We start from the raw sequence: 24,569 nt of genomic DNA on the forward strand, positions 1-24,569 counted from the left end.
GTAAACTGAGAGAATTAGACTTAATAGAATTCTACAAAAGAAAACTCAAGAATGGGAGAGACCTATAGTTGATAAAGCTTGATATGTACCAAAAAAAAAAAAAAAAAAAACAACTTTGCACCAAACGTGTGCTGGGAAATGTAAATAGAAAATAATTATTACCAATGACAATAATTTTGGTAAAATAAAAATGAAGATTGAAAAAAGGAAAGAGTTTAATTACACTGTATAGAAAATATATCAACAAAATAAATGGGCTTAATTTGTTCTGAAAAATGCCTTTCCAGTGGAAATTAATTAATGTAGGTGTATTTTTTTAAATTTAAGTGTTTGGTAAACATAAATTTGTGAGCAGAAGCCTCCAACGGCTCAAAGTATCCACTTGTCAAAACACCATGGTTATAGAATTCCCTGGTGATCCAGTGGGCAGGACTCTGTGCTTTCCTGCTTTCACTGCAGAGTCTTTAGTTTGATCCCTGATCGGGGAACTAAGATCCCACAAGCTGAGCGGCACAGCAAAATGAAAAACAAGAAACACAAAACATTTGTGTCAAAATGATGCTCATCTTGACTACAGTAACTCACTGGCTCCAGGCCTAGCCAGGCCTGGGGTAGGGTGGCCAGATTCAACAGAGAAACGTACAGGACAGAGAGTTAAGTTGGAATGTCCCAAGTGTTGCATGAGACATAGTTATATTAAGAAATTCCCCATTGTTTATCTGAAATGAAAAGTTAACAGGCAGTAGCGTACTTGATCTGGCAACTCTACCCCAGGGGGCTTGTGCACCCAGACCCCCTTCAATCAAACGGTAAAGAAGGAGACCCAGGTTGACACCAAGAATCAGCTAGAAGGCACATTACTATTTTAAGGAAGCGTTCCTTTAGGTGCTCACGATAGCATTTTCTTTGGACAACCGTGATCCACCCCCAACCTTTTGGCAACCTGGTGAGTCGATAAAGCGGGCCATTGAGGGCTGTCTCAGCCACACACACAGCCTTGCCCGCCTTCGTCTGCCCTGCGACCTGGGCTGCCTGTGTGGTGTCTGCCACTGAGTGGGGCCCAGAAGGCAGCTCCCCACACATGGCTGCTCCCCGTCCTTCCTCCTCAGCTGCTCCTCCTCCCACCCCCACGCTGGGCTCCGTGAGCTGGTGGAGTGGAATCAGTGTGGGCTTTGGGAAGACGTAGAGTCTAGTCACAGCAGCCCTGCTGTCTGGGGCGGGTCCTCACGTCAGCTCCCCGAGCCTCTGTGCGCAGGCACGTCTGGGGCCCTGCGCAGAGGCTGCTCCGTAAACGGCAGCAGGCACTTCCTCCAGGCACACTTCCTTTTGTCCCTCCCTTGTGCTGCCTCTGGCTGTCCCAGTTGCCTTGAGTCCCACTGCCCCAGCCCTTTCCCATCAAAGACTCCTCTTAGCTGTCGTTGAAAAAGACTCATTCATTCTGAAATGCTGGTGGCAGCCTGTAGCTTAACTTTTGCTTTTTCTTGGAAAAGTTGGGGATGCTGCTTTATGCCCCAGACTCTGCTTAGACCAAAAAGAGAAATGATAACGGTGAGGGGTTAGGCACCATGATGGGCTTCGAGGAGATATTTTGGGGACGGTGGATCTTCCTGACATAGGTGACTATCTCCTGCAGGGACGTCGCTGAGTAGGTCTTGGTTCCCTCCCACCCCGGGTGGAGGTGGAAGGGGTGTCCTGGTATCCCCTGGGACAATGGGCTTAAGCTGTTGAGGGAAAATGGGGGTTTCCAGGAAGAAGCTGAACATGAGTCAGTCACGTGCGAGAATGTAAGGAAGGCCGCAGAGGTGCCTGGGGGAGCGGGTCTGGCCCGTGGGTGTCTGCCACTCACCCCTGGAGTGTGTTGATGTGGCCGAGGGGTCCCATCCTGGCAGGAGCAGGTGGTCTTGGTCCTCTAGAATGTCTGCATAGCTGAGCAGGGCAGCAGTGGTGGCTGGCATGAGTCAGGGGCAAAGCTTCTCTCAGGAACTCCACTGTTAGCAGTGCGTCTCATCCTGGCGCTGCCTGTGACCTGGACCTCTCTGAACCTGTTTCCTCATCAGGACAGAGGCAATAACAGTACCATAATGCAGAGTTGGTGTGGATGTCTAACGCCTATCCCATGCTTGGCACATTGAAGGTGCCCAGTATGTGGTAATAGTTGTTGGTAATAGCAGAATCCATATGGATGCACATAAGAAACCACACCGGCGTGTGACTATTACAGCAAGCACGTGCTCCATGTGGATATGTGCTGTACCTTAATTTGCACACATTCTTTTATTTATTTAGCTGTGTCAGGTCTTAGTTGTGGACGTTGGGTTTCACTTGCAGCACTAGGGCTCAGTAGTCCTGCAGAATGTGGAGTATTAGCTTTACCATCAGGGATCAAACTTATGTCCCTGCACTGGAAGGTGGATTCTTAACCACTGGGCCACCAGGGAAGTCCCTGCACAGATTCTTCTGTTTTAAAAAAATTTACAGAAACCCCACAAGAGTATAAAAATTATTTTTAAAAACATAAGCATAAGTAAGCTCCATTCTTAAAAGGTTATAAAGGAAAAAGTCATGTTCTCCCATTCACTCCTTCCCTTCCCTACGGTGATGTCCACTGTTGATCATTTGGTGCATGTCTTCTTCATCCATGAGCATCTGTTTACATACAAGTCTATACATTTACTTACACAAAAATGAGTCACGCCATGTAAAATGGTCCCCATCTTGTTTTTCCTAATTTTATCGTGGACCATTTTCCCAGGTACAGAGGGTATTGATCAACCTCATTTTCAGTAGTTGTGTTATGTTCCATGGTGTGAGTGTACCATAATTTATCCCATTGTGCTCTTATCCACATTGGAGAAGGAAATGGCAACCCACTCCAGTGTTGTCGCTTAGAGAATCCCAGGGACGGGGGAGCCTGGTGGGCTGCCGTCTATGGGGTTGTACAGAGTGGGACACGACTGAAGCGACTTAGCAGCAGCAGCAGCCCTTATCCACTGATATTTAGTTTCTTTCCTGGTTTTTCACTGAACATCTTTATCCAAATGCTTTTATGTTCTTATACTGTTTTTCCTTTAGGATAGGTCCTTAGAAATGAAATAGCATTTTTATCAGTTCTGACAAATAACTTTTCAAGAAGATGTCCTGGTTTACATCTATCAACAGTATAAAAAAAATCAGTGTTTTATTTTTGCTAGTGCCATGGGGAGAAAAAGTATCTCATAATTTGTGTTTCCTTGATTGCTTGTAAAGTTGGGCATCTTTATTGCCCCGTTGTATTTCTTCGTCTGTCAGTTGCCTGTCCTATTTTGAGGTGCTTGTTTTTTTCTTGCTCATTCCTAGTAGTTTGTACACTTGGGATCTGGTCAGGAATATTGACTCCTGGTCTGTTTTAAGTGTGGAGGGTATTTTCTCTCTGTCTTTCTATCGGTTGCTTTGTCCGGGTGTGTTTCTTACATGGGAATCGATGTTCACCCAAATGTGCCTGTGCGCATAGACATTAAAAAGGACAGAGAGGCAGTCTGTTGTTGCTAGAAGTTGGGGAGAGTAGGCCTATGTTCCACTTCCAGGTTTCAGCAGGCCAGTTGGCTGGCCTCCCGAATCCTTGGGAAGAAGTTGATTTATTTATTTATGACTGCTTTGGGTCTTTGTTGTTGCACGTAAGCTTTCTCAGTTGCCGTGCTCGGGCATCTTGTTGTGGTGGGTTCTCTTGTTGTGGAGCAGGGACTCTAGGGGTGCAGGCTTTGGCAGTCGTGGTTCATAGCCTCAGTCGCTGTGACACATGGTCTCCATTGCTTTGAGGCATGTGGGATCCTTCTGGACCAGGGATCGAACCTGTGTACCCTGCATTGGCACGTGGATACTCAGCCACTGAGCCATCAGGGAAGCCTGGCAGGCAGCCTCTTAACTACTGGACCATCAGGGAAGTCCGGGAGGCAGTTTTGAGGCAGGAATATTTATAGTTCACCATCCTGTTGTTCTCAGCATCCTCGGAAGCATTGACCATATCCTTGTTTTCCAAGGATTTTTATAACTATGCATTTTGTCCTGGATTCTATTCAGGATATCCCTGGGCTTCAGAATAGTTTTTCTTTTGTCTTTTTTTGGACTGAAGTGGACAACTATTTAGAGTTACCCTGGGTACCCCTGGGGAATCAGATACTGGCAGGAAGGCTGCCAGAGGCCAGGCAGGCTGGGTGTGTGTGTGTGTAATATCTGGTTCTTCTCATTTCCTGCTCCTCATGGCTAGGTATGCATGGCTGGAGGGACCACCACTCATGGTGTCTCCTCAACGGTGTCCTTAAACATCCCCTGAGTCTGTGTGCCTGAGTGTGTGTGTGTGTGTGTGTGTCCTGCCAGGTCAGGGGCTATCTGACTTTCCTGTTGTGCTAACTCACTAAATCTAATGAGATCGGTGCAGCTGAGTCAGTGATGAATGGGTTTGAGTCGTAATACACATGTTTTTAGTTGACATGTCTTTTTCTTAGTTTAAAAGATAAAGAATGGAAACCTGATGCATGGAGACCCTTCTAAAGTTTTTCTGGGGAAATAATTTCAAACCCAGAAAAATTTCAAAAATAGAACAGAGAACATTCACATACTCTTTACTCAGATTCACTTATTGATAATGCTCTATTCTGTTTGCTTTATAATATTCTCTCTCTCACTATCTCCTCTCCCTCCTTCCTCCCCTTTTCTTTCTCTCCCATTTGAGGGTAAGTTTTACTCATCATGGCCCTTTATCTTTAAATACTTCTGTGTATATTTACTAAGAGTAGGGATTTTTTTTTTTACATAAGTACAGTAAGTTACCAATTTCAGCAAATTTAACACGGTTGCCTACGTTAATCCACTGTTTGTATTTTAATCCTATCAGCTGGCCACATTATGTCTTTTATGGCACTTCCCCCCTCTCTTTTCCTGTACAGAATCCCCAGTCTAGACTCTCACACTGAATTTCATCATCATGTTTCCATAACCTCTTTTACTTTGGTTCATTTCCACAGTTGGGACAATTTATATTTTTGAATAACATTTGTGCTTAGTTGCTCAGTCATGTCCGACTCTTTGCAACCTCATGGACTGTAGCCCACGAGCTCCTCTGTCCCTGGAATTCTCCAGGCACGAATACTGGAGTGGATTGCCGTTTCCTCCTGCAGGGGATCTTCCTGACCCAGGGATTGAACCCAAGTCTCCTGTGTTTCCTGCATTGCAGGTGGATTCTTTACCTGCTGAGCCATCCAGGAAGCTTTGAATAATATAATGCCCCAATTAAAAAATCAAATATTCCTCAAATTAAAAAAGAATATTCCTCATTTGGAGTTTGTCTGATGTCTTTCTCATAATTAGATTTATGATCAGTTGGGTTACTGACTCCTGACTGGAATCTGTCATAGTTTATCTCATAGTTGTGTCATGGTTGTGTTTTGTCTGAGGATCTGGAGATACATGGTATCCCTCTTTGGTGATATTCATTTCAGTCACCTGTCAAGGTATTGTCTAATTTTTCCATTGTGTCTTTACTGTTATTTTTTCCTCCTTGAAGTATATTAAGAGACATTTGAATACTCTGCAAATATCCTGCTCCTCATCAAAATATCCCTGTAGATTTAACATCCACAGGTGCCTCTTGACTGATTCAGTCTTTACCATGAAGGTTGTGAACTGGCTCTCCATTGCCAGCATTCCCTTCATAATTTACCAGTCTGGGCTGTGGAAGCCTTTCCCCTGGGAGGCTGTTGTCTTCTTTGGACCGCTGCACCTGCTCATGCTCCAGCTCATGGCACCACGGCATAGGGGAGACCTGGAGTACTGATGGGGGATCTGCACCCTTGCAGGAGTGGAGGCCACTTTCAGCGGAAGAGCCTCTCTCTTAGGGTCCCTCCGCCATGCCTGCCACAGGCCCGGCTGCCTCTCTCTGACTGGCTGGTTTCTCCTGGGGTCTCAGCTAGGCCTTCCCCTCACAGGACCCTTCCCTTCCTGCCTCTCATCAGTTCCCTAGAGGAGGGGCAGGCACTGGGAAGCACCAGGGTCAGTCAGGAGGCAGAGGGGGTGAGAGGAAAGCGTGTACGGGAGCCTCTACTGTGGTTTCCTCAGAAAAGAAAGGGCTAGGCAGGGTAAGCAGAAAGTGAAGAGGAACTAAAGAGCCTCTTGATGAAAGTGAAAGAGGAGAGTAAAAAAGCTGGTTTAAAACTCAGCATTCAAAAAACTAAGATCATGGCATCTGGTCCTATCACTTCATGGCAAATAGATGGGGAAACAATGAAAAGACTGACAGACTTTATTTTGGGGGCTCCAAAATCACTGCAGATGGTGATTGCAGGCATGAAATTAAAAGACACTGTTCCTTGGAAGAAAAACCATGACCAACCTAGACAGCATATTAGAAAGCAGAGACGTTACTTTGCCAACAAAAGTCCGTCTAGTCAAAGCTATGGTTTTTCCAGTGGTCATGTATGGATGTGAGAGTTGGACCATAAAGAGAGCTGAACACCAAAGAATTGATGCTTTTGAATTGTGGTGTCGGAGAAGACTCTTGAGAGTCCCTTGGACGGCAAGGAGATCCAACCAGTCCATCCTAAAGGAAATCAGTCCTGAATATTCATTGGAAGGACTGATGTTGAAGCTGAAGCTCCAATACTTTGGTTATCGATGTGAAGAACTGACTCCTTAGAAAAGACCCTAATGCTGGGACAGACTGAAGGCACGAGAAGAAGGGGACGACAGAGGATGAGATGGTTGGATGACATCACTGACTTGATGGACATGAGTTTGAGCAAGCTCTGGGAGTTGGTGATGGACAGGGAAGCCTGGCGTGCTACAGTCCATGGGGTTGCAAAGAGTTGGACACAACTGAGCGACTGAACGGAACTGAACTGAGGCAGGGTAAGTCAGTTTAGGAATGGCTATGAAAGTGAAAGTGTTAGTCACTCAGTCATGTTTGACTCTTTGTAACCCCAAGGAACTGTAGCCTGTCAGGCTTCTCTGTCCATGGGATTCTCCAGGCAAGAATACTGATTGAACATGGGTCTCTTGCATTGCAGGCAGATATTTTAGCATCTGAGCCACCTGGAAAACCCTTAGAGATGGCGGGTCTGAATAATTTCAGCGGGCTGTGGGATGTTGGGCTGCATGGAGTTTTCTGGTACCTGGTCCTGGGGTTTCAGGGCAGGGGAATGTTGGCTGAGCGGGAGCCCTCTGTAGAGGAGTGGTGGGACTGTGGGCTCTGGATTGGTTGGTTTGCATATGAAAGGTGCAGTTGCCAGTGAGTCCTTTACTGTCTCTAGGAATTGGCCAGCCCCGGGAAGGGCAGCCTCTCCAAAGTGAGCAAAGCCTTAGATGTCAAATATGTCATGAAAATATAGAAAATAAGAAGGCATGATTAATACATCTCGGAATTAGATTTTTTTGAAAAAGATTGAACTAGATCAAATTTATAGCCTGGGTTCCTGTTTCCATGGATGAGGCAAACCAAGGATTTTTTTGTGTCTTTCATGATGTGCTCACAGAGCTCCAAGGTATGCCTGCTAGTCTATGATTGGGTCTAAGGCCAGGCCTTTGAGTCTGGCTCTGTCAGTTATTTGTGTGAAATCAGAAAGGTCAAATGCCTTTCTGAGTTCCAGTTTCCTCATCTGTAAGATAAATTGAACTAACACCAGTGTACTACCCCACCGCTGTGACAAGTATACTTGTAGAGTGCTTGGCAGCGTATCTAATATACACTTAGTCACGAGGCAGGCAGCTCTTGGTAGAATTTAAGTTCCATGAGGTCAGACCCAGTATTTTGTCTGATGTGCAAAATAAGTATTTATTGAATGAATAAATTATAAAATTTAAAAAATGTTTTTATGCTTCATTTTTAAATTTAATTTTTGAGTTTGTAAAAAAAGTTAAGGAGCTATAAAACCAGAAATGATTTTAAAAAATGCAGTGAAATTCTTCCTTTTGTTTCTCCATCTGCTTCTCATCTTTCTCCCATGGTTATAACTGTTTTTTGTTTCTTCTCTACCACTCATATTATTGCTTAATCACCAGTATAAATTCTGACTTTCCTATTTTTACACAATAGCTAGTATATTTATATATTAAAATAGATTTTTTTGTATGGTGGTAAAATATAACATGGACATGGAACAACAGATTGGTTCCAAATAGGAAAAGGAGTACGTCAAGGCTGTATATTGTCACCCTGCTAATTTAACTTACATGCAGAGTACATCATGAGAAATGCTGGGCTGGAAGAAGCACAAGCTGGAATCAAGATTGCCGGGAGAAATATCAATAACCTCAGATACGCAGATGACACCACCCTTATGGCAGAAAGTGAAGAACTAAAGAGCCTCTTGATGAAAGTGAAAGAGGAGAGTGAAAAGGTTGGCTTAAAGCTCAACATTCAGAAAACTAAGATCATGGCATCCAGTCCCATCACTTCATGGCAAATAGATGGGGAAATAGTGTCAGACTTTATTTTTTGGAGCTCCAAAATCACTGCAGATGGTGATTGCAGCCATGAAATTAAAAGATGCTTACTCCTTGAAAGGAAAGTTATGACCAACCTAGACAGCATATTAAAAAGTAGAAACATTACCGTCTAGTCAAGGCTATGGTTTTTCCAGTAGTCATGTATGGATGAGAGTTGGACTATAAAGAAAGCTGAGCACTGAAGAATTGATGCTTTTGAACTGTGGTGTTGAAGAAGACTCTTGAGAATCCCTTGGACTGCAAGGAGATCCACCCAGTCCATCCTAAAGGAGATCAGTCCTGGGTGTTCATTGGAAGGACTGATGTTGAAGCTGAAACTCCAATACTTTAGGCTACCTGATGCGAGGAGCTGACTCATTCAAAAAGACCCTGATGCTGGGAAAGATTGAGGGCAGGAGGAGAAGGGGGCAACAGAGAATGAAATGGCTGGATGGCATCACCAACTGGATGGACATGAGTTTGAGTAAACTCCGGGAGTTGGTGATGGACAGGGAGGCCTGGTGTGCTGCGGTTCATGGGATCGCAAAGAGTTGGATGCGACTGAGCGACTGAACTGAACTGAAGATATAACAATTACCATCTTAACCATTTTTAAGTGTATATATAGTTTAATGATATTAAATACATTTGCATTGTTGTGTAACCATCACCATCATCCATCCCTGTAACTCTTTTCATCTGTAAAACTAAAGCTCTATACCCAGTAAACAATAACTTCCCATTGTCCCCTCCCTCCAGCCTCTGGCAACCAGCATTAGACTTTCTGACTACTCTAAGTAATAGGTAGCATATTATACACACTTTTTTGAACTTGGTTTTTCACTTAACAATGTATGTTTTTAAAAAAAAAACAATATTTTTAAAAAATTGAAGTATAGGTGATTTACAATGTTGTGTTAATTTCTCCTGTGCAGCAAAGTGATTCAGCTTTACATGTATATATATTTTATATCTATACACACACACACACATATTCTGTTTTTCTAAAATATTCTTTTCCATTATGATTATCATAGGATATTGAATATAATTCTCTGTGCTATATAGTAGGACCTTGTTGTTTATCCATTCTATATATAAAAGCTTACATCTACTAACCCCAGCCTCCCATTTGACCCACCCCCCATCCCTCCCCCACTTAACAACCACCAATCTGTTCTCTATGTCCATGATTCTACTTCATAGAGAGGTTCATTTGCATCATCGTTTAGATTCCACATATAAGTGACATTACATGGTATTTGTCATTCTTTCTCTGACCTACTTCACTTAGTGTGAAAATCTCTAGTTGCATCCATGTTGCTGTGAGATGGCATTATTTCATTTTTTATGGCTTAGTAGTATTACATGTGTATTTGTACCACGTCTTCTTTACCCATTTATCTGTTCATGGACATTTAGGTTGTGTCCATGTCTTGGTTATTGTGAATACTGCTGCTATGAACAAAAAGGTGCATGTGTCTTTTTGAATTACTGTTTTGTCTGGATATATGTCCAGGAGTGGGCTTGCTAGATCATGCAGTAATCTGTATTATCTGTATAATCACACAACGTAATTCTGTTTTCAGTTTTCTGAGGTACCTCCATACTGTTTTCCACAGTGGCTATACCAGTGTACATTCCTACCAACAGTGTAGGAGATTTCCCTTTTCTCCACACTCTCTCCATCATTTATTTGTAGATTTTTTAATGATAACCATTCTGACTGATGTGAGGTGGTACCTCGCTGTAGTTTTGATTTGCATTTCTCTAGTAATTAGCAATGCTGAACATCTTTTCATGTTTCATTTCAGTAGGCCATGTGCCTACTGGCCATCTGTATTTCTTTTTTTGAGAAATGTCTGTTTAGGTCGTCTGCCCATTTATCAATTGGGTTGTTTGCTTTTTTGTTGTTGAATTGTGTGAACTGTATGTGTATTCTGGAAATTAAGCACTGTTGGTTATGCTGTTTGTAAATATTTTCCCCATTCTGCAGTTTGTCTTTTCATTTTATTGTTTCCCATAATGTGCAAAAGCTTGTGAGTTTGACTAGGTCCCATTTGTTTACTTTTGTTTTTATTTCCATTTCCTTGGGAGACTGACCTAAGAAAACATTGGCATGATTTATGTCAGAGAGAGTTTTGCCTTTGATCTCTTCTAGGACTTGGGTGGTATCACATCTTATGTCTTTAAGCCATTTTGAGTTTATTTTTGTGGTGAGAGGGTGTGTTCTAATGTCACTGATGTACATGTGGCTGTTCAACTTTGCCAACACCACTTGCTGAAGAGACAGTCTTTTTTCCCATTGTTTATTCTTGCCTCCTTTGTCAAATATTAATTGACCATAGGGGTGTGGGTTTATTTCTGGGCTGTCTATATTCTGTTCCATTGATCCATATGCTTAACAATGTATCTTGAAGAATTTCCATACATTATAAATCTACAGTGTAATATTCCCATTATTTTTATAGCTGTAGATAGTGAAGGACAGGGAAGCCTGGCATGCTACAGTCCATGGGGTCACAAAGAGTCGGACATGACTTAGTGACTGAACAATAAATAACAACATAGTATTCTGTTGTATGTCTAAACTTACTCATCTTCTATGCTTGACATTTGGGTTGCCTCCTGTGTTTTGTTCTTATAAACAATGATGTAAAATGGCCCACTGTTTTATTTATTTACTTATTTATTTTAACTTTTATTGGAGTATAGTTGATTTACAGTGTTGTGCTAGTTTCAAATGTACTGCATAGTGAGTCATCCACTACATATATCTACTCTTTAAGATTCTTTTCCCGTATGTGGCCAGATGTTTTAAAATAAAATTGTTTTGATTTCTTTGTGCTTTGTTAAAATCAACTTACTTGGCCACCTTAATTCTTACCCTCCCACTTAAGGCTCAGACTTGGAGGTCGCCACCTCCCATTCCTGGCGGGACAGTATCCTGCCTGGGTGATGAGTTTGAATGAGTTCTTCTTGCATGAGGAAAAGTATGCCAGTCAACATGGAAGCTGCTTTGACCTTCCCCTCCCTCCTCCATGCTGATTGCTGACCTCGCTTTCTGTCTTTGGGATGGCAGCAGCTCTTTCGGCCCCCAAACTTGTGCCCTCACATTACAGTGGCTTCAGAACACAGCACAGCCAAGAGGGATGACGGGGTCTGGAGAGGCTGGGCAGCGCATTTTTCTGTCAGTAGGCTGTGCAGAGTGGAGGGTGGGGGGCAAGGCTCACAGGCTTTTATTCCAGCTTACCAGGCTCCATACACACTCAGAGCTGGCTCCCAGGCCCCCAGGGCCATGCTTGCCTCATTTGTGCTGAGTCCTACCTGCCACTAAAGGTTGGTACCCACCGAGTGTGCAGCATCCCTCTTATGCAGAAGGCTGGGTGCCCTAAGTTCTGTGTCTCAGTCTTGATCTCAGGATGGGTTGAGTCTCCTCAAGGGTCTGCATCCTCCCAGGTCTGATCCCCCTGAATAGACATGAATGAATGAAATGAATGAATGAAGAGTGGCCCATCAGGGTTTTTCCATCTCCGTCAGCCTCAGACTGTCCCTCTTCTCTCCTTCTTCCACCCACTCAGAGGACGCTCTGCCTTTCTCGCATCTTGACCCCACAGCCAGCTCCTTAGGCTTAGGGACGGGCATCCTGCCTCCAGTCTTTCCTCCTGGCGGAATGGGGGCCTGTGAAGCCGCCCAGCCCCTCGGAAGGGCTGACCCAAGGGCCTATGCAGGGCTGGGAGGTGGGGGTATTTTATGACCCAGAAAGACGTTGAAGGGAGGAAATAACAAGCAGTCCAAGGAGCAGGCCGTGGAGGTGCCTGTTCCCCGGGCTGGCAGGGGTGGAGTCGCCGCTTCCTCCTGCATTTCCTCCCATTGTTCCCGCCCCGCGTCCGGGAATTCTCCCGGGGGGAGGGCTGGACGGGCGGCGAGGGAGGCAGAGGAGGGTGGGCTGCTCTGTGCTCAGCGATCCGCTGCGCTCCGGCTGCCACTCCCAGGTTGCACCGCCAGGCCCGCCAGCCATCTGCTCCCCTGCCCACCCTGAAGCCCTGGGAATCTGGGGACCAAATTTGTCAACCAGAAAATAGTGCACGAGGCTGCAAATAAGAAAGTAGTTTATTTGGGATTTTAAGGATTGCATTTCAGGGGGCTTCCCTGGTGGCTCAGTGATAAGGAATCCGCCTGCCAATGCAGGGGACACAGGGTTGGATCCCTGATCTGGGAAGATCCCACATACCTTGGGACAACTAAGTCTGTAGTCACAACTACTGAGCCTGTGCTTTAGAGCCTGGGGGCCACAACTACTGAAGCCCGTGTCCTGCACCCTTGGGCCAGTGCCCCACAACTAGGGAGTAGCCGCCGCTCACCGCAACTAGAAAAAAGCCACAACTAGAGAAAAGCTGAGCAGCAGCGAAGACCCAGCATTGCCAAAAATAAATAGATAAACATTAAAAAAAATGTAATATGGGAGACACAAATTCAGGTACCTGTGAAAGTATTGGGAGAAAGAAGGGCTTATAAAGACAAAAAGCCTGGAGGTTGTTAAAAGTTGCCTAGAGAGAGTTGTGATTGACTTTGACAATATTTGTGCTTTAAGTATTACAAGTTGTTTCAGGGTCGGGGTCTGATAGATGGGTAGACTCTCACGAGTTATTTTAGGGTAAAGGTCCCATAAATATCTTGGTTTCTGGCAGGTCTTCTGGATGACTTCATCAGGTCAAAAGGTCATATTAAATCCAGGCTGAGCCATATATGAATCACACTTCATTGATGACCTTCCAACTCCACCTTATAGAGCTCTGTTAGCAATACCGACTCTATTTCACAAGTTCTAAGGCAGGGTCTGCCATCTGCCTGCTCAAGCAAGTCCCTCCTTTCTGCTGACCTAGATTTCCAGTGTCACATTGTTACCCAGAAACTGGGTTCGCCTCTTAGTGGGTATCGAGCCAAAAGACACAACCGAGTCAAAGATAGGGAGAAGGAAGGATTTATTTCTTGCAGCAAGTAAGGAGAACATAGGGAACGTTTCCCAAAGCAGTGTCTCCCCAAACAGCAGAATTGGGGAAGTTTTAAGTTTAAGGGTATATGCATATTCATGAAAGGGTCTGGGCAGTAGGCAGAGTCCAAGTTTTAGTTGATTGAAGGGCTGAGGGTCAGAAAAGGTCAACATCGTTATCCCTTGTATTCTAGCTGACCCAGTTGTTGCTGTTATTTAATCTCTATGTTGTGTCTGACTCTTTTGCAACCCCATGGACGGTAGCCTGCCAGGCTCCTCTGGCCACGAAATTTCTCAAGGAGGAATACTGGAGTGGATTGCCATTTCCTTCTCCAGGGGATCTTCCTGACGCAGGGATCAAACTTGTCTCCTGCTTGGCAGGTGAATTCTTTGCCATGAGGGCCCAGGGGTGGTATTTAAATTCTGCAAAACAGCTCAAGAATGTGCATTAAACTAGTCTTTACCATTGAAATAGAACTGGGAGTCTTTACAATTGATTTATTTTTGTTATTTTTACTTTCACCTGGTAAGCTTGTCCTTGTGTTTTCCTAAGATCATTATTACTGAGACCTGTTCAAAGACAAGGACTGTGGCCAGGCTTAGATCATCAAATGACTTACGCCCCAGATGGCTTCTGGTATGTCAAGAAAGCCATTCTTTGTTCTCTGTCTCCCAGGGACCACTGCCCTGTCTGCTTTCAGCATGGATTCCTGGTTTTCTACACTTACTCCCTGGTGTTCTCGGCATTGCTCTGGTTATGAGAACAGTTCAGTCAACACACTGGCGACAGGGGCCTTCCCCTTGCTGACTCTGGGGTGGAGACACTCCAGGAGGCCTGCCTTAGTGAGCTATGGCACAAGCCTGCTCTGCTCTGCAAAGGAGTATAAGATAAACTGCTGGAGGAAGGGGGACTGCCTCCAGCGCCCAATAGTGGGCTCTTGTCTAACACGTGGAAATGAAGTGTCCCAGGAGACACGTGCTGACAAAGCAAGAGATTCTATTGGGAAGGGCTCCTGGGTGGAGAGCAGCGGGGTGAGGGGGCCCAGGAGAACAGCTCTGCCACGTGGCTCACGCTCGGGTTTTTCCCGGGTGTCTCTGGCTAATCAGTCTGACCGGGGTCCTTCCTGCTGGTGACGTTTGCATCATTCAGCCAAGGTGGAGTCCGATGAGAATGATCCTGGGAGGCTGGTAGGACATATGGACTGGCATCTCCTCTCTTCTTTTGACTTTCCTCTAATTCTTCTGGTTGGTGGTGTTCCTTACCGGGACCTCCTGTTTTGTAAGATAACGCGTGCCGAGTGGTTACTATCAGGCCTGGCCAGGGTAGTCGGTTTCAGTCAGTGGTTCCCCTAACGAAACCAGTCTGAATTCTAGAAAATGTGCTTCCTAGCATCCTGAGTGGTTTTAGAACTCTGGAATGAATATTAGCAAACACCTCTCCCTTTAGCTCTGTAGAAACACAAAATTGAACCAAGTAAATGTGAAGATCTAATTGGTTCTGTTCAATAACTCATGAATTGACCGGGCTTCTTTGGTGGCTCAGATGATAAAGAGTCCACCTGCAATGCAGGAGACCTGGCTTTCATCCCTGGGTCAGGAAGATCCCCTGGAGAAGGTAATGGCTACCCACTCCAGTGTTCTTGTGTGGAGAAGTCCACGGACAGAGGAGCCCGGGAGGCTATAGTTCATGGTGTTTCAAAGAGTCAGACATGACTGTCTAATTCTTTCACTTTCATGACCCATGAATTTAGAGCAACTGGAAAGGTGCTCCAAGGGGTTGTACAAAATGGAAAGTTTTATAGGCAGAAGGCAGGTGGGGCAAGAAGATATTAACTAAAGAAAATAAAGGGTTATTTTAAAGCCAGGACATCAACTTTTTGGGAGTTGAGAAGGGATCAGGCAAGGGTTTATCATGCTGATTACCTCATCTTCCACTGGCTGGGGTGGGAGAGGGGTGGAGTGGGCCCACATAACAGATGTCCATTTTCGTGCTTGACCAGAATATTCCAGACTGGCCTATTAAGGTTACATTTCTGGGAAAAGTTGAAACTGCAATTAGACCCATAATTAAATCTAGGTTTTGTACTATGGGCTTTAGCATGAGTGACACCATTTTGAGCCTGTGGTTTTCTTTTTTTACAGCCTCTTCTGTAAAGAAATGTTAGAAAAATTGGTCTTGAATAAATATCAGGCTGGGCTTTCCTGGTGGCTCAGTGGTAAAGAATCCACCTGCGATGCAGGAACTGCAGGAGTTGTGGATTTGATCCTTGAGTTGGGAAGATCCCCTGCAGGAGGGCATGGCAACCCATTCCAGTATTCTCGCCTGGAGAATCCCATGGACAGAGGAGCCTGGCGGGCTACAGTCCATAGGTTCACAAAGGGTCAGACACAACTGAAGCTATTTAGCATGTGCACACGCATGTATGTGTCAGGTTATTGACTTGCTAACAGAGGAACTTGCAAAGCAACTAAGAGTCTGCTGGTTCCAAGAGGGATGGAGATAAAGGAATTTTATTGCTGAGAAACTTACACAAACAGCTAGTTTTTTAAATTTATTTTTATCATGATAAAACATACATAACAAAACTTACCACCTAACCATTTTGATGTTCAGTGGTGTTAAGTACATTTACAATTTGTGCGGCCATTGCCATTATCTATCTCCAGAACTTTTCATCTTCCTCAGTTTGAAACTCTGTACCCCCTAAATAATAACTCCCTCTTTCCTCATCCCCCACCCCACATAACTGCTAACCTGCTTTCTGTCCCTATGAATTTAACCACTCTAGGTCACCATACAATATTTGTCTTTTTGTGTCTGTCTTATTTCACTTGGCATAATATCTCCAAGGTTCATCCATGTTGTAGCAAGTGTCAGAACTTTCCTCCTCTTTAAGATTCAATAATATTCCGTTGTGGACATTTACTATGTTTTATTTATCTATTCATCTATTGTTACACACTTGGGTTGCTTCCACCTTTTGGCAGTTGTGAATAATGCTGTTATGAACTTGGGTGTACAAGTATCTCTTTGAGTCCCTGATTTAAATTCTTTTGGGTATTTACTCAGAAGAGGACTGCTAAATCATATGGTAATTCTATGTTTAACCTTTTGAGGAACTACCATGCTGTTTTCCATAGTTGCTGCATCGTTTTCCATTCCAACCAGTGTTTCAATTTCTCAACACAAGGGTTTCAGGTTCTCAACATCCTTGCCAACATTTGTTGTTTTCTGTTTCTTTTTTTTTAACTTTTTATTTTATATTGAAGTATAGCCGATTAACAATGTTGTGGTAGTTTCAGGCGGACAGCAAAGGGACTCAGCCATCCATGTACGTGTCTCCCTTCTCTGATTTCTGTTTCTTGATGGTAGTAGTGAATGTGAAGTGCTGCATCATTGTGAATAGCCAGTTTTAACAATTAGTTAATTAGGTCAAGATGGAAGTTTTATTTCGTTAAGTCATAAAAATTCATATTCAAATCAGTTATTATAGACACCAGAAAAATGGAGGTCCCAGATAACAGGTGTGCTATTTATCCACCAGGAAAAAAATTATGAAGCAAATGATGAAAGTACGTCTGTGACTGGTCGTTGCTCACGTCCTGACAGTAAGGTGCAGGAATCATGCCCACGTTCGATGCAGACACAGCCACACTTCTGACTGACAGAGGCCACTTGCTGCTCTGATTCCCTCACTGCTGCAGAACACATGTTGCTCACTTTTTGGCTTAGAGACACAACCTTTTCCCTTGGCCCCCTTTGAAGGGTCCCTTTGCTGGTCATCAAGTGACGACCTTCTCTTTCCTAAGAGACCATCCGTTTATGGGCCCTCTCCCCTTGGTCAGATATGGCCTCGCGTGTGTGGGTGATAGTTCTGGGCCTCTTTGGGAGTGGGGCAGACTTCCCTGCCCCAACTTTCCTCTCTCCCCGCCCCTGAAGACAGGAGGGTCTGTGTGTTTTCCCTTCACCCTCATTGCTGGCCCAGCTCAGGGACACTGGGTAGGTCTGTGTAGTGGCAGGTCAGGAGAGCTGCGGAGGGAGAGGAGAATGCAGACGTGCTCCCAGGAGAGGCTGCTCTGGGGGCTGTTTAGGTCTGACGGGCAGGACAACCCAGGCACATGGGGTGGTGAGGTTGGGCCTCTGGGGAGGGGCAGAAGGGGTCAAAGTTGACCTTGGGGGAAAGGAACGTGTCTCTTATTCTTCTGGTGCCCGGAGAGGGGCCTGGCCCTCCAGGCCTGGTGATGGGGTAACTGCGGCAGACTGCCAGGGAAGTCTTGAGGGTTCCTAGGCGTTCTAGGCAGATCAGCCTGTCCATGGGTTGTCTGAGTGAAGTCAGTGGTGAAGGGTATCCGGAAGAAGAACTGGGTGCATTTGTCTGCTTTTTACTTTCTGCTTTTCTCTCTCCTCAGGTTCCTGGGGGAAGCCAACATCCCCCTCCGGGAAGTCCTCGCCACCCCCAGCCTGTCTGCCAGCTTCAATGCCCCACTGCTGGACACCAAGAAGCAGCCCACAGGGGTAAGTGTCCACTGGCCTCGGTATCCGGCCGGTTTCTGTCAGAGGCCTTGCTCTCCGACCCCAGCCATGTGTCAAGGTCCAGCCTCCAGCACCCAGGCCTAGCCCACCCTGATTGAAGCTCCAGGTGCTCAGCAGGGGCTCAGGGGTGGCTCGGATGGGAGGGGCAGAAGTGGGAGCTGGGCCCCCCAGCAGGGCTCAAGCTAGCCTTGCCTCACACCAGTCTGCCCCCGGTCACCTCCTGGGACTGGTGTTTCACTGGAAACCTGATGCCTTCCCAAGCTTCCTGGTAGTCCTTCCTTACCATCCAGGCCCTTCTCCGGGTCTGGAATAGCTGAGTCATCTGGGTCATAGATCACAGCGGGAGGGAGGAAGACATCCCCCTCCCCTGCCCGCTGGGACCTGTCAGACCCCCTTCCCTTCCTCCATTGTTCTTCCTGCTCCTCCCCCAGCCTTCCCAGCGTTCTAGCCCTCCCAGACAATTCCCAGCCCTCATCCCCAGCCTTCCGTTATTTTTAGTGAGCTAAATATACCCTGCGGGGTCCTTTCTTCATGGTCAGTAGAATTCCTGACCTTCCCTCTGGGTCAGCCCCACCTCCCAGGACACACTGGGGAGTATCAATTTGGAAATACTTCCTCTCAGTGGGGTCCTGGGGAGTCTCTCAGAGTGTGGTCACCTTGCCGTTGTGTGTGTGTGTGTGTGTGTGTGTGTGTGTGAGGTTGGTGGCTCTTGGCTGGCTTGGTGAGTCAGGAAGTGGCCGGTCTGGGCAGAGCTCTAGAGAGTGGAAGCACTGCTTGGAACTGGGAGCCAAAGGAAGAGAGTGAGTGAAGTCACACGGTGAATTGGTGTCCAGGTGGGGACACGGATCAGGGGGTGTGTCTCCTGACTCTCAGTGGTTAAAGGGACTTGAGTGGACTCTGGGGTCACTGCCCTTCTGATGCTGGAGTTTTCCCCGACCTCTCAGGCTCCTCAAGGCTGGGATTCTTCTCTGATGGGGAAATGTCTCTTAGAGAACCCATCCCTTTCTCAGACAGTGCTCACTGGTAGAACATTCTGGTTCATGCAGGATGTATCACCGGCTGAATCCCTTTTGTCCTCCCTTGGAGCTCTTTAGGAAGAGCTCTAGGACTTCTGAGACTTCTGAGCTGCCCCTTCCGGGGATCCTGAAGATGGCCAGGGCAGGCTCCGGAGACGCAGAGCACTGACGGAGGAGTCAAGGAGGGCATCGAGGCAGCAGGGGACACAGGTGTTTGGAGTCAGGGGATCTGCTTGGTGCTTTTCTCCTGCTCTCAGGGATGGGGGTTGCCTATTTTGCCGTGTGTCAGGCCCCCAATGCCTCCAACCAGAGTCTTTCGCTTCATGACTGAGCTGCTCAAACCTCTCTTCTCTCACACCCTCTGTGCATCTGTGACATTGGTGTTTCCTGCCAGCCTTCCTGCCCCTGCTCCCCTCCAAGCTCAAAGGCCCACCCAGCCCCTGAGACACCCGACCATGGGGCTGAGCCTGGCTGTGACTCCCCGGCTGCCTCATCTCTCCTCCTATCACTGTGTTCCTGCACTGTCTGCACTTCCCAAGCAGCAGCAGGGGGCTGACTGCCTTCTCTTCTCTGGGCTGGGACTCCTGGCTGTCCGCAGAGCTTGCCACTCCGTCCCAGACCATGTCTCCAAGAAGGGGTGTGAGAGCCAGAAGGTGACGGGTGGGAGTGGAACATGGGCTCCGGGAGGTGGGATAAACTAGGTTCCTGGACCCACCTCCAATGTGTGTGTGTGTGGAGGCTTCTCCATGCCAATCAGCAATGCCCGGATACCAGCTGGGTAGCGATGATTCAACTCAATTCTGACACCATCTACCTGGCTATAGCAGCGGATCCCATGGGTTACAGGCTCATCCTGCCCCCCGCCCCCTTTCAGATACTAGTGGCAAGCCCAGGCTGTTACCTGTGCTTCTAACCAACTGGCTATAGATCAGAGGTTCCCAGGACCTCCTTCTCAGGCTCAGTGAATTTGCTAGAGTGGCTTACAGAACTCAGGGAAACATTTTACTTGCTAGATTATGGGTTTATTATAAAAGGATATATCTAAGGAATAGCCAGACAGAAGAGACATACAGGGCAAGGTCTGGGGAAGAGCAAAGAGCTTCATGGTCTCTCCAGGAGCGCCATGCCCCCCAGTCTCCACCCAGAAGCTCCCTGAATCACATCCTTTTGGGGTTTCATCGCATAGGCATGATTGATTAAATCAGTGGCCATCAGTGATTGAGTCAACCTCCAGCCCCTCTCTCATCCTTGGAGGTTAGGGGCAGGACTGAAGTTACCACCCTCCAGTCACAGGTTTGGTCCTCCTGGCAATCAGCTCCATCCTCAGATGAGGTGCAGAAGTCACTGCGTTAACATAACACGAGATACCTTTGTCACTCTCAACACTTAGGCAATTCCAAGAGCTTGGGGAGCTGTAAGCCAGGAAATGTGGACAAAGACCAACTATATATGAAAAACATACTTTGGTCATCTCAATGACTCAATCAATACATGTCTTATAAATCACAGTATAGCCTGGGACCTCCTTCCCTTCAGCCCAGGAGGTGGCTCTGGCCTGTGGAGAGGGCCCGGGACCAACCTGTAGCCCCTGTGATAGGGCTGAGTTCCACTGCAGCCCCAGGCAGGTCCCGAGACCCTCTGAGCTGGGACTCCCCACCTGGGGCCTGGCGCCTGGGGCTGGTTGCACGGCAATCAGGAGGACACACAGCAGGGGATTTGCTCGGAGGGACAGAGAGCCCTGTCCGGAGCTGTGGATTCTCACTGGCCATTTTCTGAGGCCGCTTTCTGGGCTGAGTCTGGCGGGCAGAGCTCGGCGGGCATCCTGTTAGCTGTAGCTCAGATGACCTCAGAGGGCCAAAGGAAGCTGCTGATGGTGTGGTGGGAGATTGTGATGCTGCCTGTGGGATCCTTAGGAAACCCTGCAAGACTGAGGAGGAGGAGGGGGGTCTGCAGTGGGCTGGCCTGTTGGCTCCACCTGCCTATCATTCTCACCCAAGTCCCTCCCGATGTGGCACACGGGGCTGCCTGCCATGAGAAGATGCCAACTTTACCCAGACGCCTCTAGCCTGAAGTGAAGAACACTGCCCTTGTCCTGGGGGAGTCTCCAGGCCCACGAGGGCGCTGGACGCACATGAAGGAAAGCAACATACTCATAAACGTGTTTCGAGAGCAGCTTACTGAGGGCATGGATGATACACTATGAAAACCATGTCAGCAGCTCCTCAGCCTTAAAAGCTAGAGTCTGATGAGAAAGAGAAGCCTGCTGGGTGAGATGAGCACAGGAAACCTAGTGGTTTCACGTGGAAACCACTGGCCGGGAGCCAGGTGGGCCCTGTGTGTTGGGAGCAAGCACTGAGGTGCTTTGGTGAATCCCTGGGTATCCTTCAAGTGACTGAAGATGCCGCCAACCACCCCTGCCTCAGCTCAGGACCACATCTGACCCGCCTGCCGGCTTCTGGGTGTTGTCTGAGGGAAAGGTAAATGTGATCCAGGCGCGTGAGGTGTGTTGGGAGCAGTGGGGCTGGGTGGGTCTGGGGCTGATCTACCTAAGCTCAGTGTTGGCGAGCTGTGGCCCAGGAAGGAGGTGGTGAGCAGTGGGGCTGACCGTGGCAGGGCAGGTGAAGGACCCGGGAGCTGGGGCCGATAACCTGCAGGATGATCTGATGGGGTTGTCTGTCTTTTTGCCTTTCCTGGTGTCCTGGTTTCCTGGACCCTCTTAGCCTGGGGGCCAGACAGGACCTTCCAGAATTCTGTGGTATTGTTGACTGTGAGCCCCAGGTGGCAGATATGGGTGACTGAGGTTACCTGCTCCAGGGCAGCACACTTTGATGGACACACAGCTGACTGATAATGGCCTTGTGACAGGATGCATGCGTGGTGGTGCTGGGGCTGAGGAGCTGAGGGACGGGGCTGGCAGACGGAGTGCCTTGATATCGAGGGCCTTAAAGAGGGTCCTACTGGGGGCTGTGGGCCAAGGTCACTGTCTGGGAGAGCATGGGGCTCACATATATCCCACAGAAAGAGAATCTCAGCTCTGGTTATGTCTGGAGAAGGGGACAGGCTATGAGATATTATGTCCCAGTGAGGGTGGGAGGTCCTGACCCTGAATGAGGCCCACAGACAGGCCCCATTTCCTTTAACTCTTAATAGAGCTAGAGGTCTCCAGAATTAACCAGCCCTGGGCATGAAGCAGTGGACCCTGGATCTTGCCCCCTGCTGTGAGATCTGTTCTAGATCCTGGGCTCTAGATCCTTGGAAGCTGTAAGGAATGTTCCTGTTGCTCCTTGATGGGCATGTAAAAGATGGAACTGGCTTGTGCCCGAGGTCTGTTCACATGCCTGGAGCCACTGGCATGTTGCTAAGTCTTCAGGAGGTTGGTGGGGGCTCTCAGTGCGGAGATCTGATGCTCAGGAAACTCCAGGAGGTGAGGGGTTACTTGGATGGTCTTGGGATTCAGAGGCTACTGTTCCTCCCTGAGCCTCGGTGCTAATGGCACCCAGGCCCACAGCGCGGAGCAGTTACACTCACATGGCTCCACTTCTGCCCAGAGATGATACACAGGAAGCCCCCGGGTGGTGAAGGGTGGTGGCTGGGCAAGGTGAGCCCTGAGAAACAGGAAGGGGTGTTCTTCAAAGGAATCTGGTGCTAGGGTCAGAAGCCCTCAGCCACCACGTGTTAGGGGGGCTTCATTCATCTCTGCTAAATGAGATTCCCATGGCTATAGCAGAAGAAAATTTCTCAGATTTTCAGAACCTTCTATTTTAACATAATGTAAGATTCAGCAAAAAACTGCAAGAGTAGTTGAAAGAATATTTTGTTCTAAGCCATTTGATTCCATCTCCTGACTCCTCATCCTGAATTTAGTATGTATTTTCTCTGATTAAGGACTTTCTCCTACATAACCACAATGAAACCTTCAAAATGAGGAAATTAATGTTGACATGACACTACCATTGAACCCACAGATTCTCATTCAAGTTTTATTAGTTTTATCAACAGTGCCCTTTATAACAAAAGGATCCAATTAAGGATCATGTATTGTTAGTCGTTTCCATTTCTTTTAGTCTCCACCCCCCTGGGAGAATTCCTCAGTCTGACTTTTATAACCTTGTCACCTCAAGACTTTGGGGAGTCCAGGCCAGTTGTCCTGTAGGATGTCCTCCTGTTCATATTTGCCTGCTGTTTCCTCTTGACTGGGCTTCCCTGATAGCTCAGTTGGTAAAGAATCCACCTGCAATGCAGGAGATCCCAGTTCGATTCCTGGGTCAGGAAGATCCGTTGGAGAAGGGATAAGCTACCTACTCTAGTATTCTTGGACTTCCCTTGTGGCTCAGCTGGTAAAGAATCTACCTGCAATTAGATGTAGATTGTTCATCTTTGGCAGGAATAGAACACCGCAATGCTGTGCTGCTCCCATCATGTCCTAGAGTGGTGCGATTTTGATTTGTTTCATTTCTGTGTGATTACCCTGGATCATTTGATCACCTGGCATTTGCTGGGTTTCTCCGCCAATCATGCATTCGTTCCCCTAATAAGTAAGGATTTGGGGAAAGGGGAAAGGTGCTTTGTGACTCTAAATACTTTGTTCCGTATCTAATGTTTATCCAGCAGGTTTAACACTCACTATTATTTCTTGGTTGGATTGTTGCTTTGATGCTTGCTAAATGGTGATATCTTAAATCAATTGTTAATTTTTTTCTGCATTAATCATCTGGCATTCCACTATAAGGAAAAGTGTCCTCCTGTCGTATTTATTCATTTATTTCTATATGGGTTGATATATTCCTATTTTATTCAAAGGTTTAGTCTGTTACCATCATCATTTTTTTTTCATGTTTAAATTGTCCCAGATTTAGCCTGTGGAAACGCTTGATAACAAAACATGTCAAAAGGTTTCTGTGTCCTTTTGGTATGTTTCTATAGTTCTTTGAATACCTCCTTGTTTTCTGGCACAAAAAAGATGTTCCTGGGTCATCTACTTTCTCTGGCCTAACCCTAGAATTCGTTACTGCTCCGAAGAGCCCAAATTGCCTTTGAATGAAGTGTAGAAAAGCGCAGCTTCCCAGGCCCACCCCAGACCTGAATTGGAGTCTCAGGGAGATGGGTGTGGCTGTGGGCAGGTCTGGTTATCTGCCGCCGCCTGAGCGGCTGTTCTTAATGTCGCTGGAGCTTGGGGTTGGGGGCGCGCTGGCAGCTCAAGTGGCGACACCTGGTGGTGATTTAGGAACCTGCACGGCCGTTAGGTCGGTGCCTTGGATCTGGGACTTAAGGGTCTCATTGCCTTGCTGGGTCTCCTACTAGGTCTCCTGGGATGGCGACCTGGGTCCAGCGTCCTTCCTCAGTGCTCTGAGCACCCTTCCTCACCCACCACACACACCCCCGCCCTGCCCTCCCTTAGCCTGGCTGCCCAAGTCCAGGCCCCAGCCTAAAGTGTTCAAGCTCCGGAGCTGGATACACCCAGGACTGTGAGTGCCTTCCATCTCAGGACCAAGATTCACTCCGAGGGTTTCCGGACATCCCTAACATTACTCAGCAGAGATAGCTGCCTAGTGAATTACACTGAGTTGCTCAG

The 24,569-nt window shown here is 47.0% G+C and overlaps 1 protein-coding gene across 21 annotated transcripts in view; it reads left to right on the forward strand.

Annotated features, from left to right (window-relative positions):
- The window catches only part of DYSF (dysferlin), a 220,588-nt gene that overhangs the window by 31,410 nt on the left and 164,609 nt on the right, over positions 1 to 24,569 (forward strand). For all 21 annotated transcript variants that reach the window (XM_043918350.1, XM_043918348.1, XM_043918352.1 and 18 more), the window contains exon 4: positions 17,858 to 17,963. In XM_043918350.1, coding sequence (XP_043774285.1) covers positions 17,858 to 17,963 — 106 coding nt within the window. The remainder of the gene's footprint in view (positions 1 to 17,857; positions 17,964 to 24,569) is intronic.

The sequence above is a fragment of the Cervus elaphus genome, chromosome 11 (assembly GCF_910594005.1).
Source record: "Cervus elaphus chromosome 11, mCerEla1.1, whole genome shotgun sequence".
Lineage (NCBI taxonomy): Eukaryota > Metazoa > Chordata > Mammalia > Artiodactyla > Cervidae > Cervus > Cervus elaphus.